This window comes from Canis lupus, chromosome 6 (assembly GCF_011100685.1).
Source record: "Canis lupus familiaris isolate Mischka breed German Shepherd chromosome 6, alternate assembly UU_Cfam_GSD_1.0, whole genome shotgun sequence".
Classification (NCBI taxonomy): Eukaryota; Metazoa; Chordata; class Mammalia; order Carnivora; family Canidae; genus Canis; species Canis lupus.
In genome coordinates, this window is record NC_049227.1 from 69823267 (window position 1) to 69840433 (window position 17167).

The 17167-nt window shown below is 50.0% G+C and overlaps 1 protein-coding gene across 2 annotated transcripts in view; it reads right to left on the reverse strand.

Moving 5' to 3' along the window:
• The window catches only part of AK5 (adenylate kinase 5), a 237479-nt gene that overhangs the window by 17059 nt on the left and 203253 nt on the right, over positions 1–17167 (reverse strand). For both annotated transcript variants that reach the window (XM_038541633.1, XM_038541632.1), the window contains exons 11-13: positions 14239–14402; positions 12853–12969; positions 2010–2198 (exon numbers count right to left, since the gene is read on the reverse strand). In XM_038541633.1, coding sequence (XP_038397561.1) covers positions 2010–2198; positions 12853–12969; positions 14239–14402 — 470 coding nt within the window. The remainder of the gene's footprint in view (positions 1–2009; positions 2199–12852; positions 12970–14238; positions 14403–17167) is intronic.

Consider the following 17167-nt stretch of genomic DNA (forward strand, 5'->3'; position numbering starts at 1 on the left):
GGGCCCTCTTGCATACTTGCTCAGCAGATCCTAAATACTCCCTCACACGGACCCAGCTGCCAGCATCTCCGACACGCAGGGAGAGCTGACGAGAGGAGTCGAATGGAACTGGAAACTTCATCTTCCACTCATTCAGGAATCTCTAAGGAGGATTCCAGAACTCAGATTGATCTGAGGACTCCATCAGTCCTGTGTCCACATGAGTATGGGGAACTTCGGCTGGAATGACACCTGACGGAGAGGAAAGGGATTTTTCTGACTCTCCAAGTGGTTAAACTCTGAATTACTCAGGGACTTTTTCACCTCTAGGAGTCGAAAATGGAAGGGATCCCTCCTAGCCGGGTGGTTTTCCTATGCGGTCCGGGCTACACAGAGGGTGGAAATCGCTAATCTTGTACAGGCTTTTGCTGCCCTGGAGTCTTAAGACCCTGCTCTTACATCATGTCCTTTTTTCTTTTTTCTTTCTTTCTTTTTTTTGCCTTGTCTTGAATGTAAGTTTTTGTTTTATGTGGCAACCAGACGTGACACAAGGCGCAGCACATGGGTTTCCTCTTGCAGGCCAAGTCCTGTCATTTGCTCAGAGGCCGCAGGACAGAGCGGATCCGCGACGCCTGCCCTGGGCAGGGAGACCGTGGCTCTCGGGCCATGACCTTGATGGCCCTGCGTTAAGTCAAGGGGCACCTTTCAGACTCCAACTCCCAGGGCTAAGTTCTTGGGATTCTGGGAAAATGGACCACTAACAGGTGTAGAAGCAGAGAATTCATCATCCGTGGCCTCTGCCAAGGAATGGATGATGTAGCTGCCCGGAGACAAGTTTGTTATGTACTGATCGAGGCCTCGTCTCCACTGCCTGGGACCCGCAGACAGGAGGGGCTAATGCTCTCCCCTGCGCTTTGGGGCCCAGCCCCCAGGGAGTGCTCTCCCAGCCTAGCCTTCTGGGGTCCATTCCCCAAAGGCTGATGGCCTGAGCACTCCTCCTTCACCCCTGACTGCCTGCCCCTCCCCCCTCCCGCCCATCAACCTTGCTTCTGCATCAGGTCCATCTCGATCTGGTCTGTGCCTCCCCCTCCATCCCCAGCCCTTGTCCCTCTTTTCCTGGGCACCTGGCGTCCTAGCCGAGCTTAGTTCCTTGTTCCTCCTGACTCTTTCCATCAATTCCCTCTGAGGCTCAGCTTGGTTGTCGACCAGTGGCCTTCCCAATGCTTTTCCTCCCCACCTCAGACTGGCTAAAGGGCCCCTGGAGCTCACTCTCTGCTTGCTTGGACCCCACACAGCCATCAGAGCTTTGTCTACCTCCCCGCCCCAAACCTGAAGTTCCAGGAGGCAAGAACCGCATCTAGGATCCGCATCTACACTACTAGGGCAGGGGATGGCCCACCGGAGGGGCTTCATTCATGTTGATTAGATGAATGGTTGGGCGGGACTGGGACATGGGCTTCCCAAATCCATGAAATTAATGGTGATTCATCAGGGAATCTCACGGGTGATCCTTAGGTTGACGCCGCCTGTTTCCCCACAGCCTCTTCACTGCTGCACCGACCAACCTGCGCTCCTGGCCCTGCGTGCTGCTCTTCCCACTAACAGTTACTGTCAGAAATCCAAGTGCCCATTACAAACTACGTAAAAAATCTAGAAGTTCAAGTCACTGAACCTCAAATCTAGCAGGGGCTTCTGAGTCATCCTGTTCAGCAAAGTCCTAGAAGGCAGAACTTCGGCCTTATCCGTGCCTCCCTCTTTCCCTCCCCCCGCCCCCCGCCGTCTCTATTTTGGCAAAAGGAATTGTTTTAAGCAACTATATCAGACTCTGTGAAAATTCTGTGACCAACTTTCTATGGTCTATATGATGACGGGTATTTAATTTTGATTTATACAAAGGTGAAACTGTGCAGCTGTATGCAGCTCTAATTCCCAGATCCCTTGACCCAAAATTCCCATTTTTCCCTCCCTCTTTTCTGGGAAAATAAAAGGGTAACTGTCTCATTTTGGAGGAGGGAAATGAAAAGTTTCACCTTATGTAGCTGTGTTTTCGTCTCGTAATAGGCAATCACAGGGATGGACGCTCGGTAGTAGGTTTCAAGGCGCTTGGCGATGGTGGTGGTGTCTTCCACGGAAGGGCTGCCCTGGCTCCTCTGGAGAAGGCGGTTGGTCATGGTGTCTGCTGAGCAGTCCATACAGATCACCAAGTGCGGGTCTCCAATCTAGGGGTGCGGAGGAGTACAATATGGTCAGAAATTCCACCCCATGATGTTCTGGAGAAACCTGGGACCCCTAGTTCTCTCCTTTCCTGGCCTTCTGGTTCCTCTCAAGGTCCTCAAACTACACTGTGGCAGGGTCGAGACTGGATTTCACGGCTCCTGTTTTCCACATCAGTGGCTTTCCACGTGCTGCCTCAGCTTTGGTCACCTCACAATGTGTAGGGATCACAGAGTATGCTACCCAGGGCAGTCACAATCTGTCCTCCATACTAAGGGGACATAGCTGTGTGTACGCGTAGGTGTGTCTCCTCTGGGAAACCTCCCCTACCTACTGAGGCAGAGGTGATCACTTCCTTCTTTGTACCGGTTCTATCCTGCACAACCACTAGGAGCCCGGGGTGACCGTGTCTGTGTGATGTGGGGTCAGTGAAGCATAAGGGTTGAATGCTCAGGGCTCGGAGTCAGGCTGCTTAAGGTGTGGTGACTTCTCTCTAAGGTGGTCTCCATCAATTCCTGCCCTTGGTGGACTTCAAGGTCTTGCCCCGCTGAGACACAGGGCCCATAGCTCCACCTCCTGGAACCTGAGCTGACCTGTAACCACTTGGGTACAAAGAATATAATGGAAACGACGCCGTATGCTTTTAGAAGCAAGATCGTAAGAAATTTTGCAGTTTGGGCCTGGTCGACTGTCATCGAAGATGTCCGACTCTTCTGACCATGGAGCCAAGAGGAAGAAGCCCAAGCCACGCGGAGAGGCCTCGCAAACAGAGATGCCGGGCCAGCTCTTGACTGTTTTAGACACCCCAACCCCGGGCTCTGGATACGTGCACTAGCCTGAGCCACTCTCTGACTGTATAAAGGCAACTATACAACGGACTTCAAGCGAGAACCAGCCAGCCAAGCCCATCAGACCCCAGAGCCTTATCAGAGAAAATAACAAATTGTAATTTTAAGCTACCTGATGCCACCATTAACGGAAAGTATCACTCAATTTCTCTGCAGCCCAATTTTCTTTCTTTCTTTTTTTTTTTTTAAAGTAGTCTTCGTGCCCAATGTGGGGCTTGAGCTCACACCCCTGAGGCTGTGTCTCATGCTCTACCAGCTGAGCCAGTCAGGTGTCCCTAATTTTCTCATTTGTACAATGAGGATGATCACAGATCGCTGTAAGGATTAAATAAAATGAAATAAAACAATGTAAGGACGTTGCTCGGCACATGGTACTCAGTCGGTATTAACTCCTAGGCCTATTTCTAGGAGGCCGCAATTCGTGCAGGGTTCGGGGGGTACAGGATTCCTGGCCCCAAGTCTTGCATGTAGTAGGCCACACAGGACAGTAAGTTGCTAGGAAGTGTGGATCAAACATCCATCTACCCCCTTTACGGGATGTACTTGAAGGCACACGGTGGAAACAATTCCCCAGGGACGCCCGGGTGGCTCAGTGGTTGAGCGCCTCCCTTCGGCCCAGGGCGTGACCCCGGGGTCCCCGGATCGAGTCCCTCGTCTGGCTCCCTGCATGGAGCCTGCTTCTCCCTCTGCCTGTGTCTCTGCCTCCCTCTCTCTCTCTCTCTCTCTGTGTCTCTCATGAATAGATGAATAAAATCTTAAAAAAAGAAAAAGAGAAGATTCTCCAAAATCTGTTAGCGTGAGCTAAACCTCTGGAGTCAGAAGGCTCCCGGCAGGCCGGGTCTGGAGGAGGCTGACCGGCGCCCGCCAGCAGAGGGCGGGCTCGGGAGCGGCTGGCTCCGGGGAGCGGGCCTGCGCCGCGACTCCAGCCACCTCCCTCCTCCCGGGAGTCCTGAGGCCACTGTGGGGGCCTGAAGGGACGCCTTCAGGTACAGACGGAGGGGACGGTCCCGAGCAGGAGCAGGTCAGGAGCCCCGGCCCGACGTAAGGGCAGGCCCGGCGCCTCCGGAGGCTGAGGTGCCCAGAGGTGCCGAAGGCCGCTTCAGGCCCGGGCCTGGCCCGCCCGGAAGAAGCCCCCCGGGCACTTATTCACGGGCTCAGAGTTTGAACAGCTGCTCTGTGCAGCCACTTCCCACACGAGGGGGTTTGGCCTCCTGCCTCGCCCGCTCCCTCGCGCCTAAACTGTGACCAGCCGCCAGGCAGTCCCGCCGGAAGTGGCCTGCACCGTGCTCCTAGTCCCCAAGATTCTTTGAGCTCTCTGAATGAAATACTATTTGATCGTTTTCCAGGAACACCTTGGTCTAGATTTCCGGCCTTAGGAAGTCCTCTGGAGGGGCGCCCTGGGGCTGCCTTCGACTCAGGTCATGACCTCCGGGTCCTGGGATCGAGCCCCACACGGGGCTCCTGGCCCAGGGAGACCCGCCTTCTCCCTCTGTCCCTCTGCCTGCTTGTGCTGTCTCTCCCTTAAGTAAATAAATAAAAAATCTTAAAAAAAAGAAAAGAAAGAAAATAGGAAGTCCTAGGAGTGGCTCTCCGTGCCAGCTCTGCCGCTTTTTCGTTAGACTGTGGTTAACCTTCAACACCACGTGACCCGAAGGGCACCCTGCCCTCATCTGAGTGAATCAGAGACCTGGGCGCCACCCCTTGCCCCCAGCATCACCCTGCCGGTGTCCCTGGCATTCTCCCACTGGGAGCTGGGGTCTTCATAGCCTTCGGGCACAAGGGCCCCGTAGGGGTGGCTGGTTCCGCAAGCAAACATTTCAGGAGGCCACCCCTTTAACCCTTTGAGCCCTCTGCGGGGGTGGGGTATTAAGTCTCCTCTGGGTAGGAGGAAGTGGAGGCTCAGGGAGGTTAACCCGCCCAAAGCCACGGAGGACTAGTTAATGACAGTCCTGAGCCAGCTGTGTGTGGCTCCAAAGCCCGGTGACTTCACCCTCGTGGACTTCTCCCTCAGAATGGGGCTCAGGCCAGATGCCTGCTGGGCCAAACGGGGCCAGGAGGGGAGGGCAAGACCATGGGTGGGGTCAGAGGCCATTGCATTTCGAGGAGGCTGGCCCTTGCCACCTGTTGGGCTCTAACTGGGAGGAGCACTCAGCCCAACACCACCTGTTGGGCTCTAACTGGGAGGAACACTCAGCCCAGCGCCACCTGTTGGGCTCTAACTGGGAGGAACACTCAGCCCAACACCACCTGTTGGGCTCTAACTGGGAGGAACACTCAGCCCAGCGCCACCTGTTGGGCTCTAACTGGGAGGAACACTCAGCCCAGCGCCACCTGTTGGGCTCTAACTGGGAGGAACACTCAGCCCAACACCACCTGTTGGGCTCTAACTGGGAGGAGCACTCAGCCCAACACCACCTGTTGGGCTCTAACTGGGAGGAGCACTCAGCCCAGCGCCACCTGTTGGGCTCTAACTGGGAGGAGCACTCAGCCCAACACCACCTGTTGGGCTCTAACTGGGAGGAACACTCAGCCCAGCGCCACCTGTTGGGCTCTAACTGGGAGGAACACTCAGCCCAACACCACCTGTTGGGCTCTAACTGGGAGGAACACTCAGCCCAGCGCCACCTGTTGGGCTCTAACTGGGAGGAACACTCAGCCCAGCGCCACCTGTTGGGCTCTAACTGGGAGGAACACTCAGCCCAACACCACCTGTTGGGCTCTAACTGGGAGGAGCACTCAGCCCAACGCCACCTGTTGGGCTCTAACTGGGAGGAGCACTCAGCCCAACGCCACCTGTTGGGCTCTAACTGGGAGGAACACTCAGCCCAGCGCCACCTGTTGGGCTCTAACTGGGAGGAACACTCAGCCCAACGCCACCTGTTGGGCTCTAACTGGGAGGAGCACTCAGCCCAACGCCACCTGTTGGGCTCTAACTGGGAGGAGCACTCAGCCCAACGCCACCTGTTGGGCTCTAACTGGGAGGAGCACTCAGCCCAGCGCCACCTGTTGGGCTCTAACTGGGAGGAACACTCAGCCCAACACCACCTGTTGGGCTCTAACTGGGAGGAGCACTCAGCCCAACACCACCTGTTGGGCTCTAACTGGGAGGAGCACTCAGCCCAGCGGAGAGGGAATGTGGTAAGGGCTCTGCTTAGTGGTTTTAGCAGGTGGAGCGGGAGGAGGAGCTTGCCCTGCTCACCTCTGACCTCCACCTTAGTTTTCTTCTGGTTAAGACCGGTTAGGCCCTGTTTACCAGTGGGCAGGGGCATGCCACCCAGAAACTCTATTTTGTTGAGAAGAGCTATCTTGTTCTTCCTGCGTGCCTCATTCCCCTCATTTCAAAATGAGGCTAACAATAGTTTCTACCTCAATAGGACGATTGCCAGGATAAAATGAGTTAATAGATGTCAAGTGCCTGGCCCCTTTTAAGCACTACATAGATGTGAGCCTGGCAATCTGCTCATCCCTTTGAATTGTAAAAGCCTCTGTTGGTCAGATTGGGGTTTAGGAAGAGCCAGAGGCCCCACCCAGGCTTTTAGCCTAGGACACACGCTCCAGCTGTTTCCTGGTTCCCCTGCACTGGGAGCTAAGGGGTCCTGGTCGACAATACAGAGGCTTGCCTAGTTCCCATTTGCTCTCACCCTGGAGATATATCCCCTCAGGGCACCTCACTAGAGGAGGGGTATCGGGGTCATCCCCGCATTCTTGAACATACAGCCCTAATCATACTATGACCACCCCGCTGCCACCGTAACTTTTGCCCCCATGCTGACATGACACGGCTCGAAGCTCTACAACAAACTGGATGTCAGATGAAGAGGGCAGAAGATGTCAAGAGGAGAATCCCAAGGTGGTCCCCAAGGCTCCTCACGATTCCAGGCAACTGGATCACACCCACGAGGAAGTCCTCTGGTCAGATTCATAACTTATTATTATTATTTTTTTTTGCTAAGAGCTCATTCTGAAAAATCAGAATCACTTATTCTGTAGATGGAGGTGTTGCGAGGTAGGTAAGAGTAGGCCGAGGGACGGAATGGCACCATTCACACGGCCAGGAAAATTATCTGCATAATCAGGCTAAGGGCACAATTTCAGCTAAGAGCCTCCTGAGAGGGCAAAGCCAAGAGCAAGCGCATGCATTTTGTTTCTGTTAATATCTGTTTAGTTTGGCTGTTGTGGGAGCAAAAGGTTGGGTTAAAACAGGAAAGCACTTCAGTTTCACACTAGAGAGCGAGGCTGGGCACGCAGCCCTCCTGGAGATGATGATAACCCTACGAAAGGGAAACAACAGTACCTACTGAATAGGATTATGAAGATTAATAAAATGACATAGGTAAGGCATCGAGTTCAACTCCCGGCATATTTTAAGGGCTCAAAAAATAACAGTGATTATTCTGTTACTTATGTATTCCGTATGATATTATCTGTATAAAAGAGGGTGGAGCAAAGACTGGAAGGATATACAGCACAATGTTAATACGGGCTACCTCCGGGTGATTAGTCTTTGTTTTATACTTTCCTGTATTTTTTTAAAAAGATTTTATTTATTTATTTATGAAAGACAGAGAGAGGCAGAGATACAGGCAGAGGGAGAAGCAGGCTCCATGCAGGGAGCCCGATGCAAGACTTGATCCTGGGGCCATGAGGATCACGCCCTGAGCCAATGGCAGACGCTCAACCACTGAGTCACCCAGGTGCCCCTATACTTTTCTGTATTGTCTCATAGCTATATAATTTTTATTTCTATAGTCAGAATAAAGGAATAATTTTGGAAAAGACTGTAACAATTTATTGAACATCATATATATATATATATAGGCTTGTAAATGTGTCAGGTTCTCTTCAAGGACCCCATCCAGTCTTCCCAAGAGGCACTGCTGTAGACATTTTCAATCTCGGTTTTGTAGAGGAAGAAGCTGACATATGTAAAGTTAAATGACTTGCCAGTGAGTTGTGCAGCAGAGCTTTGACTACAGGCCTGCTAACACCCAGTCACTGTGCCCAGTGGTTCACATCTGGAGTGAGAAATGGAGATGATGGTCAGAATCCTCAACTCAGGGGCACCTGAGGGGCTCAGTGGTTGAGCATCTGCCTTTGGCTGAGGCCACGATCCCGGAGTCCCAGCATCAAGTCCCCCATCGGGCTCCCCTCAGGGAGCCTGCTTCTCCCTCTGCCTATGTCTCTGCCTCCCTGTGTCTCTCATGAATAAATAAATAAAATCTTAACAAAAAAAGAAACTCCAACTGCATCTTCATATTCCACACACCAACACACGAGCGTGCGTGCATACACACAGACACACACACCCTTCCATCCTCCCAATATACCACGTTGGATTTGAAGGCACAGATCATGAATTCTATGAGGCCTAAACCAGCACTGGGAATAGAAGATAGGATGGCAACGGAGAAATTGCACACAGACATACTCTTAAGCTGTGGACACTAGTTTGAGTGTGGTCTTTGGTGACGTCATGCACAGGAGTCAAGCAAATCCTTACAGACCCTGCATCTCAGAGGACTCAACCAGAGGTATGCAGGAAAGTCAGCCTCAGGAACTGAACTGAGTTTTTCTGCAGCAGATGGTCCCGTGCCTCAGGCACTTTGGTCTCTGTGACACAGAAAGGCCGGTTAAAACCATTCTCAGGCCTGAATGGGCTTCAAACAGTTGTGGGCCTGATTAGTGTACGAGAAATACTCGCTATGCTTCCAACCTGGCTGGTGGCTCTACATCTCTGGAGAAAATCGGATGTCTGTATTTGTCTTGGCCAAATTTGAAATTAATTACTCGCCTGTAATTTGGAAGGGGCTCTACAAACGATGGGGTCCCTGCAGGGGCATAAATGAATCAAGAGCGGCTCATTCTGTGTACTTGTAGCATCTTTGTTCTTCTGGTCAGTTTTAAAGCAAGTGCTTGCTTTGGAAGGTGAGATGTGTTTCCTTGCATAAGGCCTAAGTAAGGGACATTAGCATCCTCCAAGGTCACAGAAATAGAGATGCCCTTCCTGAATTTCACATGGAATCTCAAAGATCCTGAAGAGGTAAAACAAAGTCAGAGGTCTCACACTTCCTCATTTAAAAACTTATTACAAAGTCGCAGTGATAGAAACAGTGTGGTACTGGCATAAAGACAGACATACAGACCAACGGAATAGAATACAGAGCCCGAAATAAACTCATATATGTAGTCAAATGATTTTTGACAAGGATGTGAAGACCATACAACTGGGAAAAAACATCTTTTCAACAAATGGGTGTTGGGAAAACCAGATATCCACATGCAAAAGGATGAAACTGGACCCTAACTTTGCACCATATGCAAAAATTGGCCAAGATGAATTAAAGACATAAATGTAAGAACTAAAACGATAAAATCCTTAAAGAAAACGTACGAGAAAAGCTTCACGATATTGGATTTGGCAATGGCTTTTTGGACATGATGTTAAAACACAGGGAACAAAAGCAAAAACAGATAAATCAGACTATATCACAATAAAAAACTTCTGTGCATCGGAGTGCCTGTCTGGCTCAGTCGGTGGAGCATGCGACTCTTGATTTCACGGTATGAGTTCAAGCCCTATGGTGAGTGTGGAGATCACTAAAAAATAAATCTTTTTATTTAAAAGACCTTAAAAAAGATCTTTTAGAAAAAAGATTGCACTAGGTTGGATCCATGTATTCAAATTTGTTCACCGGTTGTGTGACTTTCTCCATCTCTTGGATTCCAGGCTTATACTTCACCATGTAAGTGATCTCACAGAAAGTGTTTCTCTTTTCCAACAGGGTTAGCAAAAGACCCAGGGTTGTGTTTCATTATCCTGGATTAGGTCATGAGCCCACCGCTGAACCAATCACTGTGGCCGAGGGGAAGATGGGAGGGCATTTAAGATCTTTTATTTAAAAGATCTTAAAATTTTTTTTTTTATTTTTTAAAGATTTTATTTATTTATTCACAAGAGACACAGAGAGGGAGAGGCAGAGACACAGGCAGAGGGAGAAGTGGGCTCCATGCAGGGAGCCTGATGTGAGACTCGGTCCCAGGACCCCAGGATCACACCCTGAGCCAAAGGCAGACGCTCAACCACTGAGCCACCCAGGCGTCCCTAAAAAATAAAATCGTAAAAAAAATTCTCTGCATCAAGGGACACAATCGACAGAATGAAAAGGCAACATATAGAAAGGGAGAAAATATTAGCAAATCATATATCTGATAAGGGTTTAATATCCAGAATATATAAATAACTTCTACAGCTCAACAGGAAACCAAACAACCTCATTCAAAAATGGGCAAGGGATGTGAATAGACATCTCTTCTTAAAAGAAGATATATAAATGCCCAACAACAGTTGCTCCACATCATTTATCTTTGGGAGAATGCAAACCAAAACCACCATGAAAAGTCACCTCATGCCCATTAGGGTGGTTACTGTCAACCCCTCCCCCCCCAAATAGCAGGTGAAGATGTAGAGAAACTGGAACCCTTGTGCACTGCTGGTGGGAATGTACAATGGCGCAGTGGCTATGGTAGGTGGTGTGTGATAGAATTACCAGATGCTCCAGGAATTTCACGTCTGTACATACGCCCGAAGGAGTCGAAAGCAGAGTCCTGAGGAGATATTTGTACAACCACGTTCACAGCATTATTTACAATAGCCGAAGAGTGGAAGCAACCCAAGTAAGTGTTCATGGATGAATGGATAAACAAAATATTATTTAACCTCAAAAGGGAAGGAAATTGTAACACATGCTACAACACGAATGATCCTTGAGGACATGATGCTAAGTGGAGTAGGCCAGCCACAAAAGGACAAATCCATCTAAATCCACATATAAGAGGTGCCTAGAGTAGTCAAACTCAAAGGGACATAAAGTAGAATGGTGTTTGCTGAGGGCCGAGGGCCGAGGGCCGAGGGGAGAGAGAGACAGGGAGTTGTTTAACGGGAGTCGAGTTTCAGTTTTGCAGGAAGAAGACTTCTTCAGACTGGTTGCACCACAATGTGAACACACTTAACCCTCTTGAACTGAGCACTTAAAAGTGGTTAAGATGTTAGCTTTTATGTTACATGTATTTTATTTATCATGATATTTTTTTCAAAAAAGTGTAACAATCTTCCCAATTCCATTTTTTGAAAACAGTCGTTGATTTATATCAAACTCAAGTCTGAGCTCTTAAAGTGGTTTGTTTTGTGGGAGAAAGCTCATTAGAATACTGGCTGTCCGTGCCCCCCCCCCCCCCAGAACTGCCTGGAACCACCAGTCACAGGCTCTGCCCCTCCCACCTTGCTGATGGAGGCTCTGGGGCTGAGGAAGCGCCCCGTGGGCTCATCCCACTCTTGCCAACTAGGCCAGGCTTTCTTTTCTCTGACTCTGGTTGCTAGTGGGAAATGCAGGGGAAGGTGAGCAATCGGCCTTTGGGTGGTCAGGTACTAGCTTAAGGAAGTTCAGTCGAACAGGCTCTGAAGGTCAGACTAACCCCCAGGAGACACACAAGTCCCACTCACTTTGATCAACACTGCCGTGTTAGAGTCGGATGGAGTCGGGACCCCAAATCTTCGTCCTACCAGCAGTTGTCACTTTCCAGCCCCGCGACTGTGGGCAAGTCATGTAATTTCTGTGGGCTGAATCCACCGGCTCTAACAGGAGGAAGAAAATACCTCCTCTCTCTGTCTAAAAAGGTTATTAAATATATATGAAATGAAATACAAAAATGTTTTAGAACTAAAGAGACAGCTAGGTAAATTTTAATTCTTGTAAGCTCTGGAGTCTTTGTTTAGTAAGTGGGGACAGTCGTCTCCCGCTTGCTTGGACTTGGGAGATAAATGCGTGTACATCGTGTAGCCCAGGCAGGAGTGAGCCCAGAGCAGGTTCGATCAAGGACAGTTCTGGGGCAGCCCGGGTGGCGTAGCGGTTTAGCGCCGCCTTTGGCCCAGGGTGTGATCCTGGAGACCCGGGATCGAGTCCCACGTCGGGCTCCCTGCATGGAGCCTGCTTCTCCCTCTGCCTGTGTCTCTGACTCTGACTCTCTCTCTTTCTGTGTCTCTTATGAATAAATAAATAAAATCTTAAAAAAAAAAAAAAAAAGGACAGTTCTGAGGCATTTTACTTACCACAGTTCCCCTGGGAGTGGCCCTGCCCCACCTGCTTCACTGGGAGACCAGGGCCTCGGGGAGGCGGGACGGTGGGAGGTTGGAGCTGGGCGCACATTTGCCTCTGCCTGTCCAGCATCAGTTCCCTTGCCGGCTTCCAAGAGCTCCCCTATTCTTTCTTGGGTCATTTCCCTTCCCTTCCTCGGCCTGTGTGCATCCGGTACGGTGCTCCCTCCTCCCTCCTCATCTCCAGCCTGGTCTTCCTGGATATGCCATTAAACGCCCTCCCATCTTCCCCTTGGCCACACTGATTGGTTCAGCGGTGCGCTCACGACCTAATCCAGGGTAACGAAACACAACCCTGGGTCTTCTGCTATCCCCGTTGGAAAAGAGAAACCCTTTCTGTGAGATCACTTACATGGTGAAATATAAGCCTGGAATCCAAGAGATGGAGAAAGTCGCACAACTGGTGAACAAATTTGAATACATGGATCCAACCGAGTGCAAACCCCTCCTGGACATTTTAGTTACTTGAGCCAATAAATCCACCACCATCACCGACCCATCCTCCTCTTTTTTTTGGGTCAGTTTGTGTTGAGTTCTTGCTATTTGTGACTGACAGTCTGATTCATGTCTTTAGGAAAGGGATAGAATTTGAATTTATCCCCCAAACTCAACAATGTCCCTCATTTTCCTTCTGGGGAGATCCCCTTGACAACAGCTCACCCTGCGGCCGAACTCTTCCCCTTGCTTCACTTCCTGGGGATAGCCGTCAATCAGGAAGCCCTTGGTGTCACTGAGGCTGGCCCCCATGGCCTCCTTCAGCAGCTCCAGAATGATGCCCTGGAGCAGAGAGAGGGAGTGGTCAGGATCCTCCTGTGCTGAGCTCTTCATAGGACAGCACTAGCACATCCCCCGTCTCCTCTAGACGTCCCATTGTGGGAGCAAGAAAGGTTTGGGTGAGATTAACAGCCCACAGCAATATGTCATATTTCATCCATTCATACTCTCACCTTCCCCCACGTTTTATCAGCTGCGAAACTGGTCAAGTATTTTGCGATCAATCATAGTTTAACAGTGTTTTTGTTTGTGCTGCTATCGTGACATATGGGCTAGTTTATCAGTGATATTTTACTGGGGTGTCTGAAAATAGCATCTTAGAATAGATGAAATACAGAGGCTGTATTTCATATGGTAACACTCCATAAATTAGGCATAATGGTAGCTTAAAAGCAGGCAATGCATGGTCTAAAATGTGCTTCTCTGTTGATTTTTTTTTCCAGGAAATATTTTATCAAATTTGACATCCACTGACTTGAGAAGACTCTCCGTAAATATGAAGTAGCATTTTTCTAGCAATGTCACTCTCTCTGCTAAACATTTTGATTTAACCTGTGCTTATGAGAAATAGGAGAGAAGAGATACATGGGATCTTGGGAGTGGATGTAGGAAAAGTGCAACCAGCTGCCAGAATGGGAGGAATCGCCCTGTTTGTTCTCTGACCCTCTGGCATCCTCTAATTTTTGGCATGGGCTTGGGGAATACAGCCATCACCAGGGCGGGTAAGAAATTATGCCCAGATAAATAGTGAATTCACTCCTCGTGAAGTTTATGCTCTCGTGAGAAAGATAGATAGTATGCGAACAATGAAATAAAGAATAAATAATCAGCTAGAGAGAATTGCTAGGGACGACATTCAAGCAAGACAAAGAGAGAATTCTGGAGGTGCTATTTAGATAAGGTGGCCAGGGAGGGCCTCTTTGATAAACTGTGATATTTAAGTAGATATCTGGATGAAGTAAAGGAGCAAACTACGTGAATATATGAAGGAAGAGCACTCAGGCTGCGGAAACAGCAAGTGCAAAGGCCCTAAGCAGGAACAGCCGGGCCTATGGGACGACTAGGCCAGGGGCAGGTGTAAATGGTGTTGGAGAGGTGGCTGGCGTCCAGAGCCACGGGAAGGACTCTGGATTTCATTCGAAGCCACTGGAATACATGACATATATGCAGCTATTGTCTTTGGGGGCTTCTTATTTTTTTTCCCAGTAGCTTAGATTAATGCAACACTCCCAACCATCTTCCCCCCACCATCTTCCACCCGCTGTTGCTTACTGAGGGCACCGGGTCTCCACGGTCCATGATGTCTCTGATCAACTTGCTTCTTTCAGATTCTGATGACAGCTCATTACGCAGGAGCTCGCCAGTTGAAAGGTGTGTAAATCCATATTTTTTCACCAGCTTTTCACACTGTGTGCCTTTGCCGGAGCCCGGGCCACCTAGAAAAGAAGTCACATATCAGACACCTGTCCCAAGTCGCTGCAGTGAGCAAGCCTAAGCACTTCATTCACCAAGCATGGACTGATTAAGTACTCATCCTTTACAGGGAGCTCTGTTAGGAGCTGTGGATAGAGTGGAGAAGGGGGTACAGTCCTTGCCCTCAAAGAGCCTGCGGGGGAGCGGGGTGGGCAGTGACTGTAGGTAACTAGTGGGGAGAGTTCACACTGCTGCAGGGGCACAGGGCAGAGACGAAAGACAAGTTTCCTGGGGAATTGAACACACTCCTGTGCAAAGCAACTGACCACAGTGCCTGGTGCACAGTGGGTGCCCAACAAATGCTAGCTGTTAATTTTTAAGGTACGTTGTTTTCATTTTCAAACAGCCCCAAATGTACACAAGAGTTACCAGGACAGAATAAAGAACTTTCTGAAACATCTGGGAATAAGTTGTCAACTCCGGGTCTCGTCACTACAGAGCACTTCGGTTTTATGGCCTCCAGACAAGGAGCCACGTGTATCCTTCTACATAATTACATCTTCAGGACCCACTCAGATTTCAAGGGGTTTTGTCCCCGTCATGGTCTTTGACTCTTTCCCTTGCCTTCCCTCCACCCTAAGTTCAACCAGTTGCTAAACTGTAAGATTTTGCATCTGAAAACAACAGCTAACCTTTGTCGGGAGCTTACTCTACCACTCACTGTTGTAAACATTATATATGAATTAATTTAAAATAATCGGGACACCTGGGTACCCAGCGGTTGAGCATCTGCCTTCGGCTCAGGTCTTAATCCTGGAGTCCCAGGATCGAGTCCCACATCGGGCTCCCTGCAAGGAGCCTGCTTCTCCCTCTGCCTGTGTTTCTGCCTCTCTCTCTCTCTCTGTCTCTCTCATGAATAAATAAATAAAATCTTAAAAAAATGTTTAAATGACCTTAAGAGGCAGGCCCTATTACCCCCATGTTACAGATGGGGAAGCAGGATGACCTCACCTGCCATGGCTGCATGGCTAGTGGGAAGCAGGCCAAGGTTGTGAAGCCTGGGCTGTGGCTCTCAGATGCATTTCCTCGTCACTTCCCTGCTAGCCAGGTGCCCCTGTAGTAGGAGCAGGTCCTCCTGCCCTTGGCCTGTGGCCGTCACTCTGCCTCTGCAGGAGCCAGGGGACCAGGCTTTGGGGTCCAGCAGCTCTGCTAGCAGGATGATCTGCCTGAAAAGCACTGACACTTCCCAGCTCCACAGCCTTCAGCGGCTTCCTGCTCCCCACAGGATAAGATCCAAACTCCTCGGAGTGGCACTTCAACCTTCCAGAATCTGGTTTAACCTTTTCTGTCTGTTTCTTATCCTCGTCCAACACTGTCACGTCTGGCCACCTACCATCCCTGCCGCACGGCATACTTCTCCAGGCCACTGTGCTTTACCTCCCCCAGGTCTTCCTCACCCTGGGAGGCTCTTCCTTCCTCCTCTAACAGCTGAGATCCTCTTCATCTCCTAGGCCTCCAGCAAATGCTTGGCCCTCCACCAGGGATCAGACCTCTTACCCTCACGTCTGTGGGAGTGAGTGGTTTCAACAGCACGTGGGCGCCCGCGGCCTGTCTACCCCTTGGCCTCCAGGTCCCTCACTAGTATAGCACCCTACATACAGGAGGTGCTCCATAAGTGCCTGATGAACCGAAGTTTTTCCTGTTAGAGGGAATATTAAATTTTTTTTAAATTTTTATTTATTTATGATAGTCACAGAGAGAGAGAGAGAGAGAGGCAGAGACACAGGCAGAGGGAGAAGCAGGCTCCATGCACCGGGAGCCCGACGTGGGATTCGATCCCGGGTCTCCAGGATCGCGCCCTGGGCCAAAGGCAGGCGCCAAACCGCTGAGCCACCCAGGGATCCCTAGAGGGAATATTAAAGATTAAAATGCAAAACGTGGAATCCCTGGGTGGCTCAGTGGTTTAGCGCCTGCCTTCGACCCAGGGCCTAATCCTGGAGACCCGGGATCGAGTCCCACATCGGGCTCCCTGGATGGAGCCTGCTTCTCCCTCTGCCTGTGTCTCTGACTCTCAATCTCTCTCTCTCTGTGTCCCTCATGAATACATAAATGAAATCTTAAAAAAAAAAATGCAAAACGTGATTGAGATGTCAACATGGTAGTGAGGATTGATGACAAATCCTGCAATTGCACTGGTTTGCCTCTCTGCATATCCAAAACCCCTTTCTCAGGAGAACTACTTCTTCTTGAGGGAAACGTAGCTGCTGTTCCTTGTTAGCAGAAGGGTCTTGCCTTCGCTGTCCTTTGCCTTGGCAGAGAATAAAGGAAAGGTCCACGGTTTCTCACTTCTCACCCCCACGGCTGCTGACACCTCAGGGTATTGTCACGGATGGGTGAGATGTAACAGGAAAACCCAATTACAGAGGCTCACAGGAAGAATGCAGAGCACTCAGGGGGCTGCACTTGCTCTGAGGGACTCATCCCCTAAGATGACAGAAACGGATGGAAAGTATGGGAGCGAGAGAAGGCCACTCAGGCAAGAAGTGCTTCCAGATAAGAAGAGCAAGGACAACAAGGGGCTGAGCTCCTGCAGGAGCCTCCAGGGCTCCCATGGCCGGATTTACCTGGAAACCCTCTTCTTGGGGTGGCTGGCAGCCAGTCATGTGGAAAAGGTATTTTCAGACTCGGCTTACAACGCAAAACCGCTGCGTTCCAGTGACTTTCTTCCTTCAGCATCCCACTAATACGACTATTACAGTTTTTGTTCCTCCAAAATGTTATTTAATAA